The sequence below is a fragment of the Pholis gunnellus genome, assembly GCF_910591455.1.
Source record: "Pholis gunnellus genome assembly, chromosome: 1".
NCBI classification, from domain to species: Eukaryota; Metazoa; Chordata; class Actinopteri; order Perciformes; family Pholidae; genus Pholis; species Pholis gunnellus.
The window spans coordinates 18,201,683-18,222,196 of record NC_136528.1 but is presented as its reverse complement, the minus strand read 5'-3'; the positions used below and the strand labels follow the sequence as shown (position 1 = coordinate 18,222,196).

At 39.0% G+C, this 20,514-nt stretch overlaps 1 protein-coding gene across 1 annotated transcript in view; it reads right to left on the bottom strand.

Moving 5' to 3' along the window:
* The window catches only part of spon1a (spondin 1a), a gene marked incomplete at both ends in the record, with an annotated part of 54,962 nt that overhangs the window by 18,194 nt on the left and 16,254 nt on the right, over nucleotides 1-20,514 (bottom strand). The window contains one exon of the mRNA XM_079165254.1: nucleotides 17,546-17,694. Coding sequence (XP_079021380.1) covers nucleotides 17,546-17,694 — 149 coding nt within the window. The remainder of the gene's footprint in view (nucleotides 1-17,545; nucleotides 17,695-20,514) is intronic.

Below are 20,514 nucleotides of genomic sequence, written 5' to 3'. Positions count from 1 at the left end.
TATAACGTTGCTGCCAGCAAAATGACTCCCGCTTTGTATGTTAGTGCATTCGGGTCCCTCTGTGTGTGTCCCACTGGCTTGCTAATAGTTGCTGCTCTGCACTGCACTCACACTGCCATTACTGGTGTTTGTGACCACACTTAACCGTGACTTGTGTGTTTTGGGGCTCATTTTGAGATTTGAGGGACCCAGGCAAAAGCTGTGTAGCTTTAATGTTCACCTTTTTTCAAACTGGCAATGTTGGTATTAGCAGTTGTAGAAGCAGTACTTTAAACTTCTGAAGTAAAACTATAGCTATAGCAAAACTGCACAGTAATAGTCCTGCATTAAAATAATGTATTTAAGTGACAAGTGAAAGAGAGGCATTATCAGCACAATGTACTTAAAAACTTAACATATCTTTAAGGTGAAGCATTCTCTAATATGATGCTAGATGGTTTAATAAATAACAAAGTATTGTATTTTTTGAATAAAATCTGAATCTGCAATGTAAAATGTCTTTGTCAGGTAAATGTAGTAGTACAATTAGAGAAATGAAGGAGTAGGTCAGCGCAGAACAGATCACTGATGGAACAATTTGACTAGCTGTCAATTGCTTACATGTACCTTCACAACTTCAGTCAAACATTTCATCTTACTCTGATAGAAGAAGCTAACAGTCATCTTCCATATTATTTATAAAATAATTTGCTCCCACATGGAGGACAGCAATAATCATGTTCATCCTAAATACAAGCACAACTTTTATTTTGAACCAAAATATTACCGATTAAAACAACAAAAATGAAGACTCTATTTGATGTTGCTTTAGTAAAATGTTTCATAATAAAAACCCTGTCTCCTAAAAATGGAATGAGTCTCTTTCTTTTGTAGGCCTACCCAAATTGTAGGAACCCGCAAATTACGCAAGTGCCCTGCCTTCCCCTCGTGTCAAAGTGGCGGGTGCCAAAGTTTACAACTTAGATAAGAGTATAAAGCGGAACTATCCTCATGGTCTTGAAAGCAGAAGAACACACAATCGCAGTGAGTTGCAGGAACAGCAATCAGGTAGACTTGTGTTCTCTCCAAGTTTGATGTCATCAAAGAACAGTAACTGTTCTTTGATGACATCAAACTTGGAGAGTTACTGGTACGTGCTAGCTTGCAGTGCATCCCTCTCTATTTTGCTAACGTAGCTGGGCAGTGAATTTCTTGGTCCGTATGTGTTTGGCTTGTCAGCCACTTCCAGGGCTGATCTGTGACTTTGAGCCTGACAAAAATTCAACTAGGATTATGTAAACGTGAGATTAACGCCAACGGGCAACGGTGTTTGTAAACTAGACATCGGAGAAGATACCCACGTCGCGCGTGAACACATGTTAATGTGCGCGTGCGCGTGCACGAAATGAAAGTCACGCTTACCGGCAGCAACCTCTGTGGAAACAAGCTGTGATGGCACTCCTCATAGGCGCGCATCATTTATAAAACAAGGCAATGAATGTCTCTAGTCAAGGTTTGGTTAGAAAGATATAAAGCAATGGATTGATATTGACTATTGATTCAAATTTAAAATATTGATTTTAGCTGGGCATATCGGGCAATGTGCATGCACATATCTCAATAAATATTAACCATCAAGGATTAGCCAAGCCATAGCTTAGTACACTGTAAATAGTATTTTATAATTGGAACTGTATGAAAATGAATCTGTAGGAGCCGGTTTGATTTGTAAACAAATATACAATAAAATGTATATTTGTGTTGTTCACTATAATTTGCAGGTGCTATGCACTATAGCATTCTTTCTAACTTACTTGTAAAATACTGTGAGGAATGTACTAAATACCAGACAGCAGAGCAAAAGCTCAGATTTGTATTTTATTACTTATATTTTCTACAATTTCTTATTTAATGTTACGGTTAATATTTCACTTATCTTAAGATGCGATAGTAAATATTCCATTCAATAAATGTTTGTTTGTACTGTTCTGCATAGGTCTGGTCATTGTTAGACCGACAGATGAAGGATTGTAGTGGGAGCACTCAGGTGTCAGGTGCGACTGTGTGGCAACAGCAAAGGTTTACATGGCTCAAGGGTCAGGACCAGCTCTGTTTGCATCCATGATCTAAACTATTAGCTAATGTTGGAGTGAATTGTATGTAACCCCATCACTGAGTAAGTCTCTCTCAGTTTACAAGTAGCTAATGTGTATAGTTGGAGGAAGAGCATGCGGATGTCATGTTTCAGAACAGTAAATTAAGGATATTTCAATTAACTGTTAATTGGAAATCTTACACCACTAATTAAAGAATCAACTCTTTGCTTTATGTCAATGGCAGGCAGGGAGGAATAGAATTTCAAAGATTAGGCTTTGTGTAAGAGCTTCTGCTGCTCGAATGGTGTGTCTTTCCCACTAATGACAGGGATGTCTGAAGCTGAACCCTATTAGCAATGTAACTTGTCCCCTGCTTCTTGCCTGTCATTTCCTTCTACTAATTTAATATTAAGCAAAAGCAAATCTGTAATTGTGTTGCATCCTGCAGGGTGGTGGCTGAGGGACAACCTCTTAGCAACTCTTCAGAATTGGCTCAAGAAGTGTATTTTGAGTTTCTATGCTTTACTACGGCCATCCATTAGATATTAATAAACTCACATACTGATTCTCAGTGCTTTGACATTTCAAGGTTCCCATTTCAGCTTTCTCATTTTTAATTGAATTCCCAATTTATAATAATGTTTATGCTGACTAAGTTGTATGGCCTTGAGACCTACCAAGCTCATTCAAAACCTGTGCTGCTTCAAAATATATTGTCCGTCAATCAAAAAACAATGCAGATTTATTGCTGTCTTGAATAGATGCATGTAGGAAACACATTGCTTTCACTGAATAAATGAATACTGATGCATTACAGTTGATATTTCTCTTTTGTCCTGTTCTGAGCAGTCCTGTTGTTACCTATGACATTATTTTCCATCACTGCACTGTGAATCACCATCACTTTTACAATTGTGCTCCAACATATCTAAAAGGAATACAAATCTGTTTTTTTAATCATCATATTGCATTGATGCATCATGTTGTGCATCACAATCCCTGTGTCATTAATCACTGTCAGGTCACAGCAGCCGGACACATCTGCCCAACTGGACAAACACCACAGCTCGAATCACAGAGTACAAAGTGTGACTTATTAAAATGTTCCTTACAATAACACAACATCTGCTCCAATTCAATTACTCCACAATATTCCAGCAAAGCTAGGGGACATTTATCAATGTCTGGCAATTAATTCACTCATTATGTTTCATTTTTGATCTAAAAAAACACTGGGTGTTGTGTGGCAACTCATTTAACATTTGATAAACCACATTTCACATCATGTGGCAGAGAACTATACCACCATGAATTATTACCAAGTTGTTGTAAAATCAGAAAAAATCGAAAGCTATACAAGCAATATTACTGATGAAATTTGCAAAGTTAGACAAGCAACGCTCTGTATAGTGGGCATGTGAGTCAACAGTGTTCAACAGGCTAATGTTCGTGATTTCAACCCAACTTCAAGTTGTTATACTTTGACTATTTACTCTTTTTTTTCTTTTGATTTAATCTTAGAGACTGCAGTTCAGTAATTATATAGGTTCTCAAGAACAAAGACAACTTACAAGGACAGTAATGAATATTTACACTGTTACAAGTGCATTAATGCAAAATTAGGCCTTCATTTGAATTAGATTTTGCTCTTCACCTGTTAAATAGAGACATTATGTGCCGGAAGTGAGCCCACAGTCAGAAGCCTCTGAACCCATGAGGTCTGTCCTGCTGGGGTGGGATTGCCCTCACACTGAGGAGACCCTAACCCAAGGCGGGCTGAGGTTGTAGTCTTTAAATATTGGCTCTGTGAGGTAATACTCAATTAGTGCACGGTACTCTCGTTGGCAGAGAAAACCATAGCTACCCTCGTGTCTTTATTTTCTCCTATTACCAGGACGTAGTAGGTAATATGTGCTTTATTTTACTGCTGCGGTGAGGATCTGCCTTGCTTCTTTTCAAGCTGATCCACACACACGTACACACACTCACACACACACATATACGCCGTTACGCTTATTGCATACACACGTGGCGTGTAAGCGCGGACTCCATTTTGTGTCTTATTGCCCCATTAAACAATTGCTGCCGCGCCGCCATTGTTAAGTCTCGCGTGATGTAACCATACGTGACTTTATCCGCCATCTTGCTCGTTCTCTTTCTCTCTCCTTAACCTCCTACATACACACACAGACACACACACACTCCCCTCACCATGTGATTGCTTGTTGTTGCTTGAAGGTATTATGCTTGTAATTGTATAATAGATGTTTTTTATGTATATTATTGATTTCTGATCAGTATTGTTACGTAAATAAACTGTCTGGTGATAATAGGTTGGTATAGTCAGTCTGTGGATTCAACCCTTCACTGCACTCTGGATGTGGAATAGTACTTTTTGAGACGTAATCCACAGTTTGGTTGTTGGTCCCTGATTCCAGGGTATTGCCCCATTATTGTTAATATATGTTAATAATCCTATTGATATTAATCATTTTATTTGTATCAATAATTAAATTTTTATACTTACTAGTAACCAAACCCACTCCTGCCAGATTCCAACAATTCACTTCTTACTTTGATTTCACAAACCAAGATAAAACACTTAACATCTCAGTTTGCTCAAAGGAACCATCAAAAACATCCTAATATATCGAAACAAAAACATTTGATGAAAACTGCTCTTGGCCCCAATGCTCCCATTATAACAATGTTATCCTGTTAGAAGGTTTTTTCCCACCTGTGAGTCCTGGAAGTCGGTGGGTTCTGTCTACAGCTCCTCTGTATACTAGCTTGAACATGTTTCTTTTTAATATGTTTGCTGATTTAAACAAACCAGTTTATGTTGTGAAAAAAGATCATTGTTAAAAGCTCAGTGGAGTCCTTTCCAGAACAGAGAACTGCTTGTATCAATTAGAGAAGACACATCATGCAGTGCGGATGACATACTCTCTTATCTTGGATGGAAAAGATTCATATTGCATGAATCGTTTCCATCTAGTCCTGACAAGCGCAGTGAACCTTCATTTGCAATGCTTGATTTAGCATTTGTAATTCCCTGTTAGGCAAGGAACGGCATTTAAACTGGCATCGTTGCAAATAAGAAATGGTTAACAGAGGCACTGTGTTAATATGGTTTAACATTGCCTGCTTGCTCCACTGACATTTGTGATGGTTTAATGTGAAAATGGGCAAGAAAAGCAGCTATACAGAAGTCTATGTGCTTTCTCACTGCAGAATAAACGATCACAAACTGCTACACTCAATCAACTTCCTTAACTCTGCTTAAAAAGGCAGTTTAATACAGCATTCATGTTATGACAGCAATATTTATTTGTTTGTAAAAACACTACACAGTTGATGTCAAAGAATACCTGATGATTAAATACACAAACATCTGTATTAAGACTGGATCTAAAGTCATGAGTACGGATTTGGATGTAAGAATAAATATTATGTTTTTTTGGGATGAATTTAAATATTGATTTCCGAAAGAAGCTGACAGACAAAAACAGATTGAAAAGATAAAGCCTACAGACCACTGTGAATCACCACATCACCTGCTGATCAAGACAGAAGACAATGAAATGAAGGAACAAAACTGTTTCTGTAAAGATGGGTAGGTCTTCAAAAAGCATGAAAAAGCTAAATCAGCATGTGTATACATACAGTATACCTGCAGTAGCTATTATAGCATAGAAGTGCTGACACTAGTAAATGATGTGCTAACATACTCTGCTAACGTTAGCTGTACAGGGTTTTATATAGAAACATGATATTTTAGAAACAGATATCTCTTTCCAGCCTCTTCGGGTAACTAGTATCTCTAAAACACAAAGTTTAACCAAGACTAGCTTTGACAGCCAGAAAGCCGGCCTGAAAATGAAGAAAATCTGAAATAATTGTATTAGAGTGTATGGAGTATGAAGCACAGTCTTTTTTTACACCATTCTCTGTATACCCTAGAGATGGTTGTGCGTGAAAATCCCAGTACATTAGCAGTTTCTAAAATACTCAAACTAGTCTGTTGGCACCAACAACCATGCCACGTTCAAAGTCATTTAAAGTAAATCACCTTTCTTCAGCATTCTGATACTTGGTTAGGCAGATCATCTTGACCATATCTGCATCCCTAAATGCATGCACTGAGTAGCTGCCATGTTCTTGGCACACACACATACAGTATATATATATATATATATATATATATATATATATATATATATATATATATATATATATATACAATGTACATACATAGGCAGAACTGTGAACATTTTAATCTCTGGGTATTTATCACAAGTAATACTGTTATTTCAATATTCAAAAACGTTATTGCATATCATAACTTTTGAAAAATCAACATTAACAAGATCCCTGGAATGCAACCGACATTTCTAAAATAAATTGTTCTTCATGGTTGAGCTTCCATTTAACAGTAATCATGATTTCCCAGAGTCTTGGTCTAAAGAAACGCAGATGACCGGGTTTTAAATGCCAAAGAAGCCAGTCTGACACTGCAGCAAAAGAGAGGAGACCGCTATTTAAATTGTGTCTGAATGCCTATATTATTTACACAGTTTCTGAAGAAAAACAATACTAATGGTTATTCCCAGCTCCTGGTGGCTATGGAATCACAATGAGGGAGGTAGCATCCCTTTACCCTTTACGCAATAGCAGGAAGACATCGACATGAAGCAGTAACAAATGGAACTTCTGCTTTGTTCATATCCCATTGGAATATCAGCAGCACATGCTTGTATAATCACCATGCTAAAAAGATCATTAATGCTAATTACCATGCAAATACCTCTATTCATTGTTCACCTAATTAACATTGCAAATATGAATTTCCTCTGAGTGCAGAATGATGCTGATAAGCCATTCATATACTTTATCATCACAATAATATATCAAAGTAAGCTGACAATTGTGCCATGGAGAATCAAATCAAATGTAGTTGGAGTATGACGACTGCATGATTTCTACCTTATCTCTTGCTGCAACTTGAGATGCTGAAAAAAGTTAACATTTTCTGAACACAAAAAATAAGCAACTTTAAACTACTAAATATGCTTTTGTTTATTATATTGTTGCTTAACTTTGTAGGTATTTACTGTAATTATGTGTCAGATAGATTCCACTCAGGCTAACGATGGTAGAATACTTCATTCTGCATTCAAAATGGTCAAAGTATTCCCTCGGAGACCACAATTACGGGAAATTTAAGAGCTGGGAGCCAAAGCCCCGCTTGGTCTAAAGGAGCCTTTTCCCTGGGTGAGAGAGAAGCTCCTCTGATGTTGTTATCAAAGTTCTACCCAGGAATATCTGGTCTGTCTGTCCCAGCACATACTCCAAACTATTAATAGACGTAAAAAAAAGTGCTTCGAAATTCCAATGGGATGCAGGCTGGCTGTTATCAGCACACAGCGTAAAGGCTTACACAGCCTTCAGGTGTTAATTAAATCTCCTCTGACACACCCATATCCTGCCCTGCAGAACAAGCGGCAGATAGGATACTGCATAGGTGAATTTACTTCAGTCACACCGATCTTGCTCAAAACAGAACAGGAGAACCTTCCGCAGGGTCATGACGAAACGTGGTGACAAGAGAATTGTCCGTGCTTAAGGCAGATGAGTTTGTAAGCGCTGACTACTTCTCCAGAGAGCTGTGAATTGATTTGCTGACGGTGGTTGTCCTCGGTGGCAATCTCTGAGCCTTGCAGGGTAGTCTGGAAGCCTATAGTGCTGCCTGGCACACTCATTCATCAAGCAGCCTGAGGCATTATACAGGCAACTCCAGCAGACCTGGGCCCAGGGCTGAGGGATATTATTAGAGATGACTCGAGGTAACTGCCTTTAATGACCCAGTTCAGCCTGTCTGTCGCTGTCAAAGCTTTCCTTCCGTTTGCTTACTTTCATTCTTACTTCCAGAATCCTTGCTCAGGCTAATACCTGATCAAATTAAAGCCATATACGTATACTCCGTCCATTTATCATATATACAACATCAGAGATGTCTTTTACATCCTCATTGAAGCACTGTTTCACAAACAGCTATGGACTAGAACCAGTCCAAAACTCACAAGAGGCGTTAACTCCGAGTGGGAAAAACAAAACAAAAACATGCAAAAGGGAAATTGTTACTTTGCATTGATAAACAGTATGCAAAACTAAAGAGACTGTCAGAGCTATATCTCTTTACAGAATATATGTTTGCCCAAACAGACAATATATGCTGTAGTCAGCCCTGATAAATCAAATGGAAACCACAACGCAGTATTTATGTTTGACAACTCAACTTTTCAATACACTGCTACAAGGACTGGCCAGCTTCACTGGCCTAAAGTCCATCATCCAATATGAAGCCAACCTAAGCTGATAACATAAACATGTTTTTATTTGTTCTCTCTACACGCAGAGAACAATCATAACCACAGAGTAACTATTATTACTGTGGGTGCAGAGAGGGAGAGTAATGAGCTTTTTAATGCATTTGAGGCAAATGAATGCAACGTTAGAAATGAAAGATGCCGCCCTTTAAGTAATGGAATAAGCAATAACCTGGAATTAACCAAAGCTGTAATGGTACAAAAACAGTGTTTCTAGATAACAAATCTGTGCCTTCTTCCCGACTAATAATAGGGATGGTAACAGATGATAATACTCTTTTCAGTAAACAATCAAAATGTTGGTTAGATTGTGCTTACTTCATACATATATTTAATTATAATATCGATTTGATTTTGTTTGTCAGAATCATGCATGTGGACATGTCTGGGTGCTCTTATGTCCTTTACTGCTATCTCACTCTGTTTCCTTCATCTGTTCGACCCACGCCAGGGAAGACAGATTTCAGGTCTCCAACCTACCAAATGGGATGGAGATTGCAGTGAATGGGGGGGCCTCAGAGCCATGGTCTCATTTACATAGGGACAACATAACAGCTAGAGCCATTACTGGAAGCAGATTTGTCGAGGCCACTTCATGAATAAAAGATCAAAAAGATTTATAATGAGGGTTTATTGTATTTAGCTGGCCTTGATCTTATGAAGATCTTAGAAAAAGATAACGGAAGCCTCTCTTCTCTATCCCAAAACCTAATTCAGGAGAATCAGCAATTCACCTCTGTACAGGTTCTGTTGTGACCTCTAAATATGGAACCTTGAGTTGACACAGCAAAAACCTTTAGGAGGATTATTTGTTTTATTCGGTATGATGGAAAAAACAAACGATAACTAACATTACTGTGGAGTAAATCACAGTGGCTGCAGTTTGCAACAGATGGGATGGAAATTAAATGAGTAAAACTTTCTTTCATCTCACACAACCTGTTTACATTTGAGTATACATAAGAGAACCTTTGTCATACATATGTCTCTTTAACACCGTGTGAATCACTCAGGCATTTTTCATATCTGCTCCACTAAAACCCTTTCTCTGACACGGTTTTCAAACCCCTGTCCACAACTTGTTCACTTACTTTTGTGTGTTCGCAAACTGTAGCAGTTTGGGCACCAACAGCACATACACACAAACAGGAAGTCACACATCAAGTATGACGTCGCAGTTAAATTTACAAATAAATAAAACGGAAAAAAAAGATAAACACTTGAAACACCACAAGAGGTACATTAATAGACTTGATTAATTACTGATAAAAGATGGAATTATATCCTAAGACTAAAAAAACAAAGCTAACTCAAAACAGCCCAATGTTTAGCATACATTTGAATTTCCCTTAACTGTGTCATCTCACACTCCCAGGAACTGACAACTATTCAGAGAAAACTCCTGGGACAGCCAAATCAGATAAACAAGGCAAACATTTAATCCTTGAATGATGATGCACTAAGGAGTGTCTGGAGCAATGTCCTGTCCAATCTCTTTTGCTTGTTACTACTCTCTTATTCCTCTTAGTTCTCTGGACACAAGGAGAGCTTTGTCAAAGCTGCCTCCAGCTAAGATGTCTAACATTACAGAATAATCCAGCTTTTATCCCTGTGTATGTAGCCCAGCTGCACTAAGGACCAGTCAACTCAACATTAAGGGCCACACCCACACCTCAAACGTATACTATCTACATTTAATACCTGTATAGGAAAACTATTATAACCTTGTGAAACACTAACACGTTACTCTGACTTCTTCATTATGGGAAAACTAAAGAACACATGCATATAACCAAACTATGTGCATGTGCACACTGAGACACACACATGCACATGCACAAAGCATAGATTGGCTAACACTACACGACTGCCTTTCAAAATGCGCTTGTCTCCAGCTGTACTGCTCAATTTCGTCAATCATAATAATAGTCCTGGGAACAAAGGCAGGCATTAGGGTTTTTGAGAGCTTTGTTTTCCCAAACATATCTGCCTGGCTCATAAAGCTGACCTGACAGGCCAAGGGAAAACTGCCAGCTGAAATTAAAAAATGACTCTCTACTAAATGTGGGGAGTTGCTTCTTTTTTAAAGACGTCTCAGAGGACACCCGGAAAAAAAATGTTCAGCAAACAGAGGAGTGGTGTAGCTGTAGGGCGAAGTGACCATGGGGGGGTTGATAGCGAAGAGCTAGAGAATTTCTGCATGCTCTTACACCCACTGTGGTTTGGCATGGTGTACGGTAGCTTGGCAAGGTTGGACAAAGAGGTGGGGGCAAGACTTCACCCTCTGGGAGGCCCCTTTATAGGTAATTGGTGTCAAACTGTGGCAAACCTGACATTGTGCAGCAGCATACGCACAGTGAGATACACAAGGAATACGAGGGTGTGACAATAACAGAAACAAAGAAAGGTAGAAAAAGAGCCTGTAGCTTTTGTGTGACTTATCATGTTGAAATCTTCTTCCTCTCTGCTTAGTCCAGAGGGCGAGCATTTTGCATCCATTTTACACAATCATCTAACTATTTAAAGACATATTATCAGACATTTTTTATTTTGAAAGAGAAAATACAACTAAGCAAAAACACTTCAAAAATCAACATACAGTATTTTGCACTTAAAAATAAAAACATTTTTACTGTTCGTGAAGTATCTAATATATGTTAGCAATTGTGCATGTTTTACATCACTTACTCCACTTTTGAAATTGAAAGATAATTACACCTCTGGCAAAGATTAAGTACACGGGTTTACCTTCTCCACGCTTAATTTGATGGCTGAGAGAGGATTTAGCGCAGAGGCACTAGAGAGGAAAAAATCGGAACTACTGTGAATTCAAAAAGCATTTAAACCCCCTACACAGCTTGACCCCTTTCAACAAACCCCTTGTCTTAAGCACACTTGTACACAGCACAGTTGCTGTGTTCAAGTGTCATAGTCATCTCAAATACAACTGGCATACCAATATTTATTCTGAATGATTAATCATGAACTAGACCCTTTCATGGAAGATAAAAGAAAAACATTCATTGATGTATCATACATGCTTGCATGGACCACCACATATTCTCATATACAGTAAACCCAGGCACAAGATCGTTAGTTGGCCAGGAAATGAATGAAATGTGGGGGTTGAAAGACCAATTCTGAATGACATCAAGGTGAAGAGCTGTTTCATCTCCTTTTGTTTGATGAGAGATTGGATCTCAGAAAGACATTACAAAACTTAATGATGCAAGAAAATAACTGAACCTAAATCATCCAGGCTTCTCTAATCTGTTTGCCTTATGCAGGTCTTCGTGCCACAGGAGGCATGTGTGGAAAGAAGAAAGAATTCTCAGTGGCTCATTATCAAAATGTCAGCTCTTGTATTTTTTTTTTACTGTTTGCATAGACACAATTGCTTACAAGCAGCAAGTTGCAGAATTTGACTCACTGTGTCAAACCTCTCCACAAAAGGTGAATAAGACACAACACTTGGAGATTAACATCTCACTTCTATGTCATAATGAAATGTTGCAATCAGTACAGTAATCATAACACTACGTTACTGTAACATACAATGCAATGGTAAACCAAAACATAGTATTGTACGGGAAGGTGGGTGGTTTTGGATCCAGCCTTCTGTAAGGTTCTAGCCACATCACAAGCAAGGTAATCCCTGTTCCCCTTCCTCGTTTCTCGTCCTCATCCTTCCCTCTCCCGTCCTCTTCCTCTCGCTCTCACTGCCTCCGTGTTTGCAAAGATCGCACTAAAGAGGTGAGCTCGCCTGAGTTCTATTTGTAGTGCTGAGCCTTAGGCTAATTAATGTTCAATTAGTCTATAAGTGATTTCATGTGGGTGTAGGTTGCCGATTTCTGGTATTTATCAATGTTTCGTTCTTGAACATGCGTAATGTAAGAAACAGTGTATTGTTTTGCAAAATGCGTGTTGCAGAAGAGCGCAAGCAGAAGTGTTTGTGTTTTTGTTGCATTTGTTCAAGGCATGGTAACAAAAGTTAAGGTTTTGATGCTTTTGTCTTAGCATTCACTTTTAGTGTGTAAAGAATATATTTTACTGTGATTGTTATTTAGTCAGTTGAGAGTTGTCCTCAATTTTGCAATGATTTCAATGAATTGAGTGAAATTTGTATGTGCACCACATGAATATACTTTAAAGCAATAACGTAACAGCTTCTTTCCACGATGTTTTGTTCAGTGTACCGTTGGTTAAACAATGACTAAAATGAAACCAAGCTAATATAAAATGATCTGAAAGCTCTCTGGGATACATTCCTCGGACAAAAGGAATGAGCAGACAGTAACAGTTGATTGATTAGATGAAATAAAGATCAATAGAGTAACCGTATAGCTCTTCTCCCTGAGCATCTACTAAATAGTTTCATCATTTCTCCCAACATCAAAAACTCTGATAAGATGTATGACTGGTGAACCCTAACACAAGAGGTCATTAAAATGTGTGCCAAAAGACACATGCAGATTTGTGTGCTTTGAAACACAGTTGTGAAGTAATTCTCTGTACACAAAGAGAAACACACCTGCTTATTCAGTGAGAGTCATGGACCCAAAAGAACCTGTATATCTATTATTCTCAACCCACGCACCCGACTGCAGGCCTTCCACTTACAGATGGCAGACCTTACTGTTCTCACACAACTGAACAGCAAGATTATCATTTGAACCCTTGCAAAGTGCACAGAAAGAGGAGCAGAGGGACAAAGATTAACAAATAGCTGATATTTTCTTGCATAATACCTTTTGTTATTTTGCTCATCATGCAAACTAAATGCGCAAGTCCGTCATAAAGCTCCTTGCAGACTGAGAAATATGCTTCATCAACCTGCCAATTTGACTGTGGTACGTAGCAAATGGCGTTACCATTATACAAACTTTATATGAATTCGGTGCAGAAATATCCTTTATTGACTTCTTAGATTAAAAAAGGAATCAAGTGGCATTCCAGGAGTCACTTGAATGATCTATAAGTATCATCTGCACATGTACCCTTGTAAGAAAAGAAAACAAGGATGCCAGACAATATAATAAGGACCACAGCTGTATCAAGTGACACAGATCTGTATTTCCTGTCATTAATCTGTAATGTCTCTTTTTGCCCAATTTGCTTTGTCGCTGCTGTGTGGCGCAGCTGTGGAGCTCAAGATAATAGAGGATTCCGTTAGCGTCTGTACTGTGCAATAATGAAAAACGCCCCATGCTGCGAGAGGAAATAGGGGATTTCATAATCCGTCTGAGGCCTCTGCCCTGGTCGTTGGTCCATGGAGAGTGTCTCATTAAACTTCTCATTAGTGACACACTGAGCTTCTGTAATGACTGAATGCATATACAAATCACCTCAGACATGAAAGGAGGGACAACAACAACAACAGACCCAGACTGCATCCCTGTGCTGCCAAGTGCTCTGATAAGAGCATTTGTACTTGGCAAATGGAACAGTATTACACATCTGTTTGAATAGAGCTGGGATTTATTGAGGCTCACGGGCAATTGTGGGTTATTCATTTAATCGAAGGATCTGCAGTTCGATCACCAAATTGCTCCTCAAGGCTGTGCCATCAGTGTGTGAGTATGTGTGAGTGGGCATTTTAGAATCTCATGAGCAGGTCAGAACATTGTATGAACCATGCATCAGTGTATGAATGTGTGTGTGAATGTTGAACTGTAGTGTCAAGGGCTTTGAGTGGTCGGAAGACTAGAAAGAAGCTATATAGATGCAAGTCCATATACCGTTCACCATCCCCCATTACATTCTGCAACTTACCAACTGTAACTAGTAACTACTATGCACTAAACATCAAGACATATCCCCTACCATCTCTGGTGGAAAGCTATCATAAATCAAATCAAAACACCTTCTCGTCCACTGCATTGTAAATGTAGGCTGTTCATTTCAACATATATAGTCTTAACAGGGCAGTAATGGTCTCACTTATAATCTCAGGCATTTTCAATAGAATGAGTGGCATGCTGTCATGATTGCTTATGTGCAATGCAGAGGGGCTGTTTTTGATCAGGCTCTTACATGCAATCACATGTTTATTACCATTCAGTGATTCATCGACGCCAGTGATGACAGTTACTGGCGTCGATGAATCGAGAAGGACTTCTTACTGGAACTGATGTACTGGGATTAAACTCTTTGTCAACAAAGAAAGGAGGATAGACAGCATTTGGTAAGAGAAGTTTGTTTCTTTACCTCTACAGTTACTACTGTTCATTTGTCTATCGTGGCGTTTTTATGAATAATATTTGAATGGCTCGTGCTCGTGTGGTGGAATGCGTGGATCCGCTGCAGGTCTGCTGGATTGATTTGTCATGCTTTGTTGTCATATGAATATATGCGACTGCTCTTGTGAGTTTGTCATTGTGTTAATTACATTGATTTGGACTATATTGTCCGTTAATGACGCAGCGTCCCGTCATGCTCGTATTCATGTATCTGCACTCTGCATTTCGTGTTTTGTTGGTGTTGAGCTTCATGTAACATTTGACTTCATTTGTCAAATGTTGCAGTGTTATGTGAATATGCGGCTTTTACACGGAACAAATAATAACCCATAGCTGTGACGTCATAATGAGGTTATTAGAAGTGTAGAACAGCACTGAAGGCCCAGGTATCAAATCCACGGCCCGCCACTGCCATTCACATAGTAAGGACTGAAATGTCCGGGCCAAGCAGCATGCTTGTATGAGATGGACAAATTAAATGTGCATTTCACATCCTTTAAATATACAAACTCTATCTTTTAAAATGGAAATTCGTAGAACAAAGTACTACCACTTCCAACTGTAGTTTTGCAGTTTAATAATGCTCTAATTCTAAAGATGCATCTATTCCCAGAGGACAGGAACAGGCACAACCCAATGAGCAGTAACAGCAAGACAGATGGTGCAGCACACTCTTGTCCAAACTCTGAAAGGGTGACGAACTCAGAAAGAAAATAAAGCCATCACACTGAATTGACATGAGCAAGATAAAAAAAATGGCTCTGTGTATGTACACATGTTTGCACGGTCTGCATGCCTGGTTGGCTCTGCAAATGAAACTTTGTATGAACATCCTTGGCTGGAGTGGAGCCTGGCTATGAATATCAATTTTGCATTCAGAGCTAGATGTTCCCCCTGACGCCCCACCTGACACAAAAGAGAATCAGCTTTCTGTTTGTGTCAGCGTTTACACACTGCATGGCTCAAACGAGGGAGCCTCCTTCAACCAGCCTCCTCACCTCAAGGGCAATGCCAGACTATGTGTAAGTTGTATAAAGGTGAATACAATCAACGTGTGCAGTAGTTGTCACAGAAAACAAAAGATGTTTTAGCTTCCAGGTATCAAAGCAGCTGCGAACATCAATCACGAGAACCCAAATGTCATGTGAGACAAAAACATATGATAAAAGCTCAGTGCAATCACCTATTTACAGTAAGATCATATGTCCACTAACAAACACACATCAATGGCACTACGTAAGCCATGTACAGAGTACTGAAAAAGGCTGATTTCAAATTGTTTTTTTCAGGCAGCGAAGAATAGCATGCAGCTTGCTAGTGTCAGCCTAATCAAGGGTTTTATTGATCGCATACATAATCATCACCCTCCATTCATGTGTCAGCCAGTCCCACTTCAATTTTCGCAATTATTATGGACAACCACAGCTTGAGCCATGCAACACCTGGAGATGATATTGTCGCTGGTGGTAAGGAAAATGCCTCATTTTGTTCTGGTTAATCACTCCACTATACCTGCTGTCATACTGTACAATCAAACTGTTGTATGTACTGTACATAACCCTCGACGCACCTATAGAAAGCAGAGGGTTGTCCCTCTTGGTTTATGTTACTGATCACTGGGTGGGCATGTATGGTTGATTGCGTGGGTACATTCTCATTCTTCATGTGCTCCAGAAATAATCGCAATTAACGGCAAACCCAACAACATTCAGTCACAAATAACTAATATAATGTATTCTTTTCATTACACTTACTGAACTGGTCAATCAAATCTAGTGCCACTTCACTCTCCCCTCTAAGCTTAGAGGAAATGCTTCTCATGATCCAGGCTGAAAGATGAGAATAATGCAAAAAAGTGTGTTGTATTAGCCGTGGGAAGGCAGCAATGACACAGAGACACCATTGCTCACAGTGTGCACTCATTATCTGCTGTGACACCAGGTCTTCATTATTAGCCAGCAATAAGCACTCTGCAGGACCATCTGCTCTGCCAGCACGGTTATTCCAAGAGTGAGAGAGAAAGCCATGGAGATGAAGGAAAGAATAAAGATATACCATGCTGTTTGTGGAAATAATAACATGAAGAAAGGCCTAGGAGGGAGAAAGAACATAGGAGTGGAGTCCAAGAAATATATAAGAATTACAACTTAATATGTAAAAGGAAGGTAAAAGCTGTGAAAGACAGTTCTAAAGTGAAAGCCGAGAACAATTTCCCTTGGGCACAATAAGGGAGATGTTGGAATGGATTACTAATTAACACTGAGTTAATGACGGAAATAGCAGCTACTTCCTGTGGATGCTGTCTCCAAAGCACCAACCTGTGAGCATTATGAGAGTCATGTCAAGCTCCAAAGTCTGATCAAAGATGAACTGATATATGAAGAATTTAATGCTGTGATATTTCTTTCTAACTTTATCTTTCAACATCCAAACTAGGTCCTACAGCTGTACCCTTCCCCCAGATCCTGTGTATTGGTTGTGTACACAGTACATAGCAGCGGTAGATTCAGGCTAAGAATAGCGTAGATGCTTGAAAGCACTAATCAATCTGGACAACAATGTCAAAGCAATTTATTCTATGCTGAACTCAGGTGTGCACACCCGAGAACATTCTCTGACGGCCCTGCAGTGTTGTGAAACTGACCTCTTACTAGTTTGGGACAAAGCAACATATTCCCAATAAGAACAAAATAATTAACTCATCCTTTTGTTAAATACCTTGGCTGTATATCTTGCAAAAATGCATAGTGTGCATCATTGTTTTTTGTTTTTTTGTGGATCTTTTTCCATTGTCGTTTATACACAACATCTACGCGCGACATTCATCATCAGAGAATCTTACCTTCTGTCTGATCTCCTCCTCCATTTTGACAGGGGAACCCAGCTCAGCTACCTGTTTAACTCCATCACTAGAAAAGCCACCATATTCCCACAGCACATAGTTCTCAGAGTGGGAGGCCCCAATAATGGCTGACCAGTGATTGGAACGACCTGGTGGAATAAGACAAAAAAGCATTTCATCAGTTGGACATCCCAGCCTGTTTCCAAAAGGTATATCTTAATCATTCAATTAGCAGATCATTTTTGCCACTTGTAGACACACAGCTCTAGAAATGCCAATAATGACTCATCAGTTGATTGGTACATTGGACTGTTGATTTGACAGACCAAACACCTTGTTTGGTGCATCATATATATTGACAAATGGATTTGTTTCAGTCTAAAACTGATTACTTTTGTATGTATGTATTACTTGAATTTTATGCCAGCTCATACTCATCTTCCTCTCTCACTCAGGGCAAAGGTGTATGGGCCCAAGTGACATGGGAAAAAGGAAAAGTGGAACTTTATTTCTCCCCTATACCTTTAAGCATAGAGAAAATACAGCAGCGGTAGTTTATATGATGATCCATCAGAGGTGACAGCACAGGCTAAAGCCACTTGAGCCGTATACAATTGAAGATGGTGGAAGCTAAAGCGCTGCTGTAACCTCCACCATTGTTGTATAAGGCATAGTAAGGCATTGAATACAGCTTTTCATCTAGTGTTGAGGTTTACTGGTCATTTTGGGGTATCCTTACTATCTCACTGCGTGCGCCATCAGTGGTCTGATATGTCTACCTCTACAGCACAGAAACGGGTTGTCTCATAATCCATCATTACCCTCTTACTGTCATACAAGTACTGCCTAGTATGTTATTATATACATGGACTAAAATGACATCCAGCTACATCACCCTTGGAGGAAATGATGATGTCCGGATCAACATAAATATTTGTTTTTGTCCTTTTGTCCTCCATCCATAGTTTTAAAGACATAAACTTCAGTTGCTTTTGACAGCTACTCACCAAACTGAATGATTATTGTTGTTGTCTTTACATGACTAACTTCACCGTTTGAATGAACACTATTATTTCAACTTATTTAGTCACTGTGAGGTTGACTCAGATAGGTCATATGTCTGCCTCTCATCTTTATGCACTAAATACAGCCCTTACTCTGCTGTTCTGTAAGTCACCTTTACTGCCTTCGGCTGGTTCCCAGTCTAAGTCTAAAAAAGAATGATCACTCTGATAATCTAATCTCTGTGTTTGCAGTATCCCTGTAATGGCAAATTATGAAAACATAAACAGTTTTTTATAGGGCATTGCTAATGTTATTGTGGGACCTTTCAAATAAGACATTTATTTTTTATGACTTTTTACTTCTGCAAAATTGTGTTTTACTGAGATCTGGATAATAGATTTATGATTGTATCCCAGGAGAATGATTGCATCAGCTATCGCAAGACTAGTGTCCAGATTAGTGGGCCGGCTGCTGTTTAATTTAGACCCTGACCCTATCAGTAATATACTCACACATTAGTGTACATTTTAAGAGAAAATAACACCACCAAGTGTTACTTGATTACTGGTGCAGTGTTGACCAGTAATGAGTGAAATTTGAACACTGACTTGGTTGATTTAATTGGACTCTACACAACTTTACGCTATATTAACTACGGAAAGTATAAAATATGTAACAGTTTGTCAAATTAGAAAATAAATGAAAAAGCAAAGCTTGCACAGAGTCTTCAAACTCTTCCGGTGTCCCGGTGAAGGACTAATGATGACCATGGTTTGAAATGACCTGCCTGAGGAACCAGGACTAGCAATGTCAATAACATCTCTTTGTGTCTGATCTGGATGTGTTTTTAACAGGGAAAGGTGCCCTTTTCTTATTGCTGCCAATGTTGTTATTGTTTTTTTTTATTAATGCGTTTATGCTCCAGGTGCATTTATCTGCCTTGCAGTTTATGGGGAAACACCTTGAGAGCTCCAACCTGAAAAGTGGTCAGCTGAAGGGAGTTTAGTGGTGACTGTTTATGCTCTGTTCCAGTTTGCAAAACTGGAGATGGTTGGTGCCTTGCATGTTGCTACAGGATATAAATGTAATATTTTAGGGCATTTCTTTGTCCTTCATTTGATCTTTTAAGGCCTCTTAGTCTTTGCAAGTATGGAAGCAATGTTATAAAATAGCGGATTACAAATGCAGTTTTTTTTCCAATCATCCATATTTGTCTTGACTGTATAGATTATTTAATTTCATTAGTTGTTTAATATAATTGTTAATGGTTCTTTATGAAATGATAAGGCCATTTGTCCCCCAAGCTTTCATAAATATCTGACCCTGGCAGGCAGGGAGTCATCGGCAATAACCAAATAGCTTTAAGGTAATGGCTTTGGTTCGCAGTTCTACATCCATCATCGGGTTATTTTGCCTTAGGTTGAGGCAGTATTAGTTTACGTCAAAGGTGGGTGTCATTTATCCTTTTTAATACAGTTTTAGTAGGGCATTAGTGCCAGTATTGAAGCTGGTCCATCTTTAATTTGTGGAAATGTTTTTTAGAAGACACAAGGCAGAGAAATATAGCAGTGGCATGATGTGCTGAGCTGCAAAGTGTCTTTAATGCAACAATTTGACAGTCCTGTGTTGGGAATATGGAGCCTCATAAGGCTATAACTGAACCCTTTGACCTGTCTCTACATGTTAACAGGACTCTGATACATGGTTCATTGCTGGACCTAAGAACAATACTGGCAGACTAAACAGAAAGAGACATTCAACAGACCCCTGATTATATCACTGGTGGGCCACTGAAGGCCCTGGTATAAAATACACGGCCTGCCACTGGATTATACAGTGATGCACCTGGGAAAAGGTCAACACGAGTTTTGTGCAGCTGATGCAGACAGAGGTAAACTGTGCTTTCCAGCATCAGACATTTGACTTCAATGTTGTCCACGAAATTAAGGATTACACTGGACATA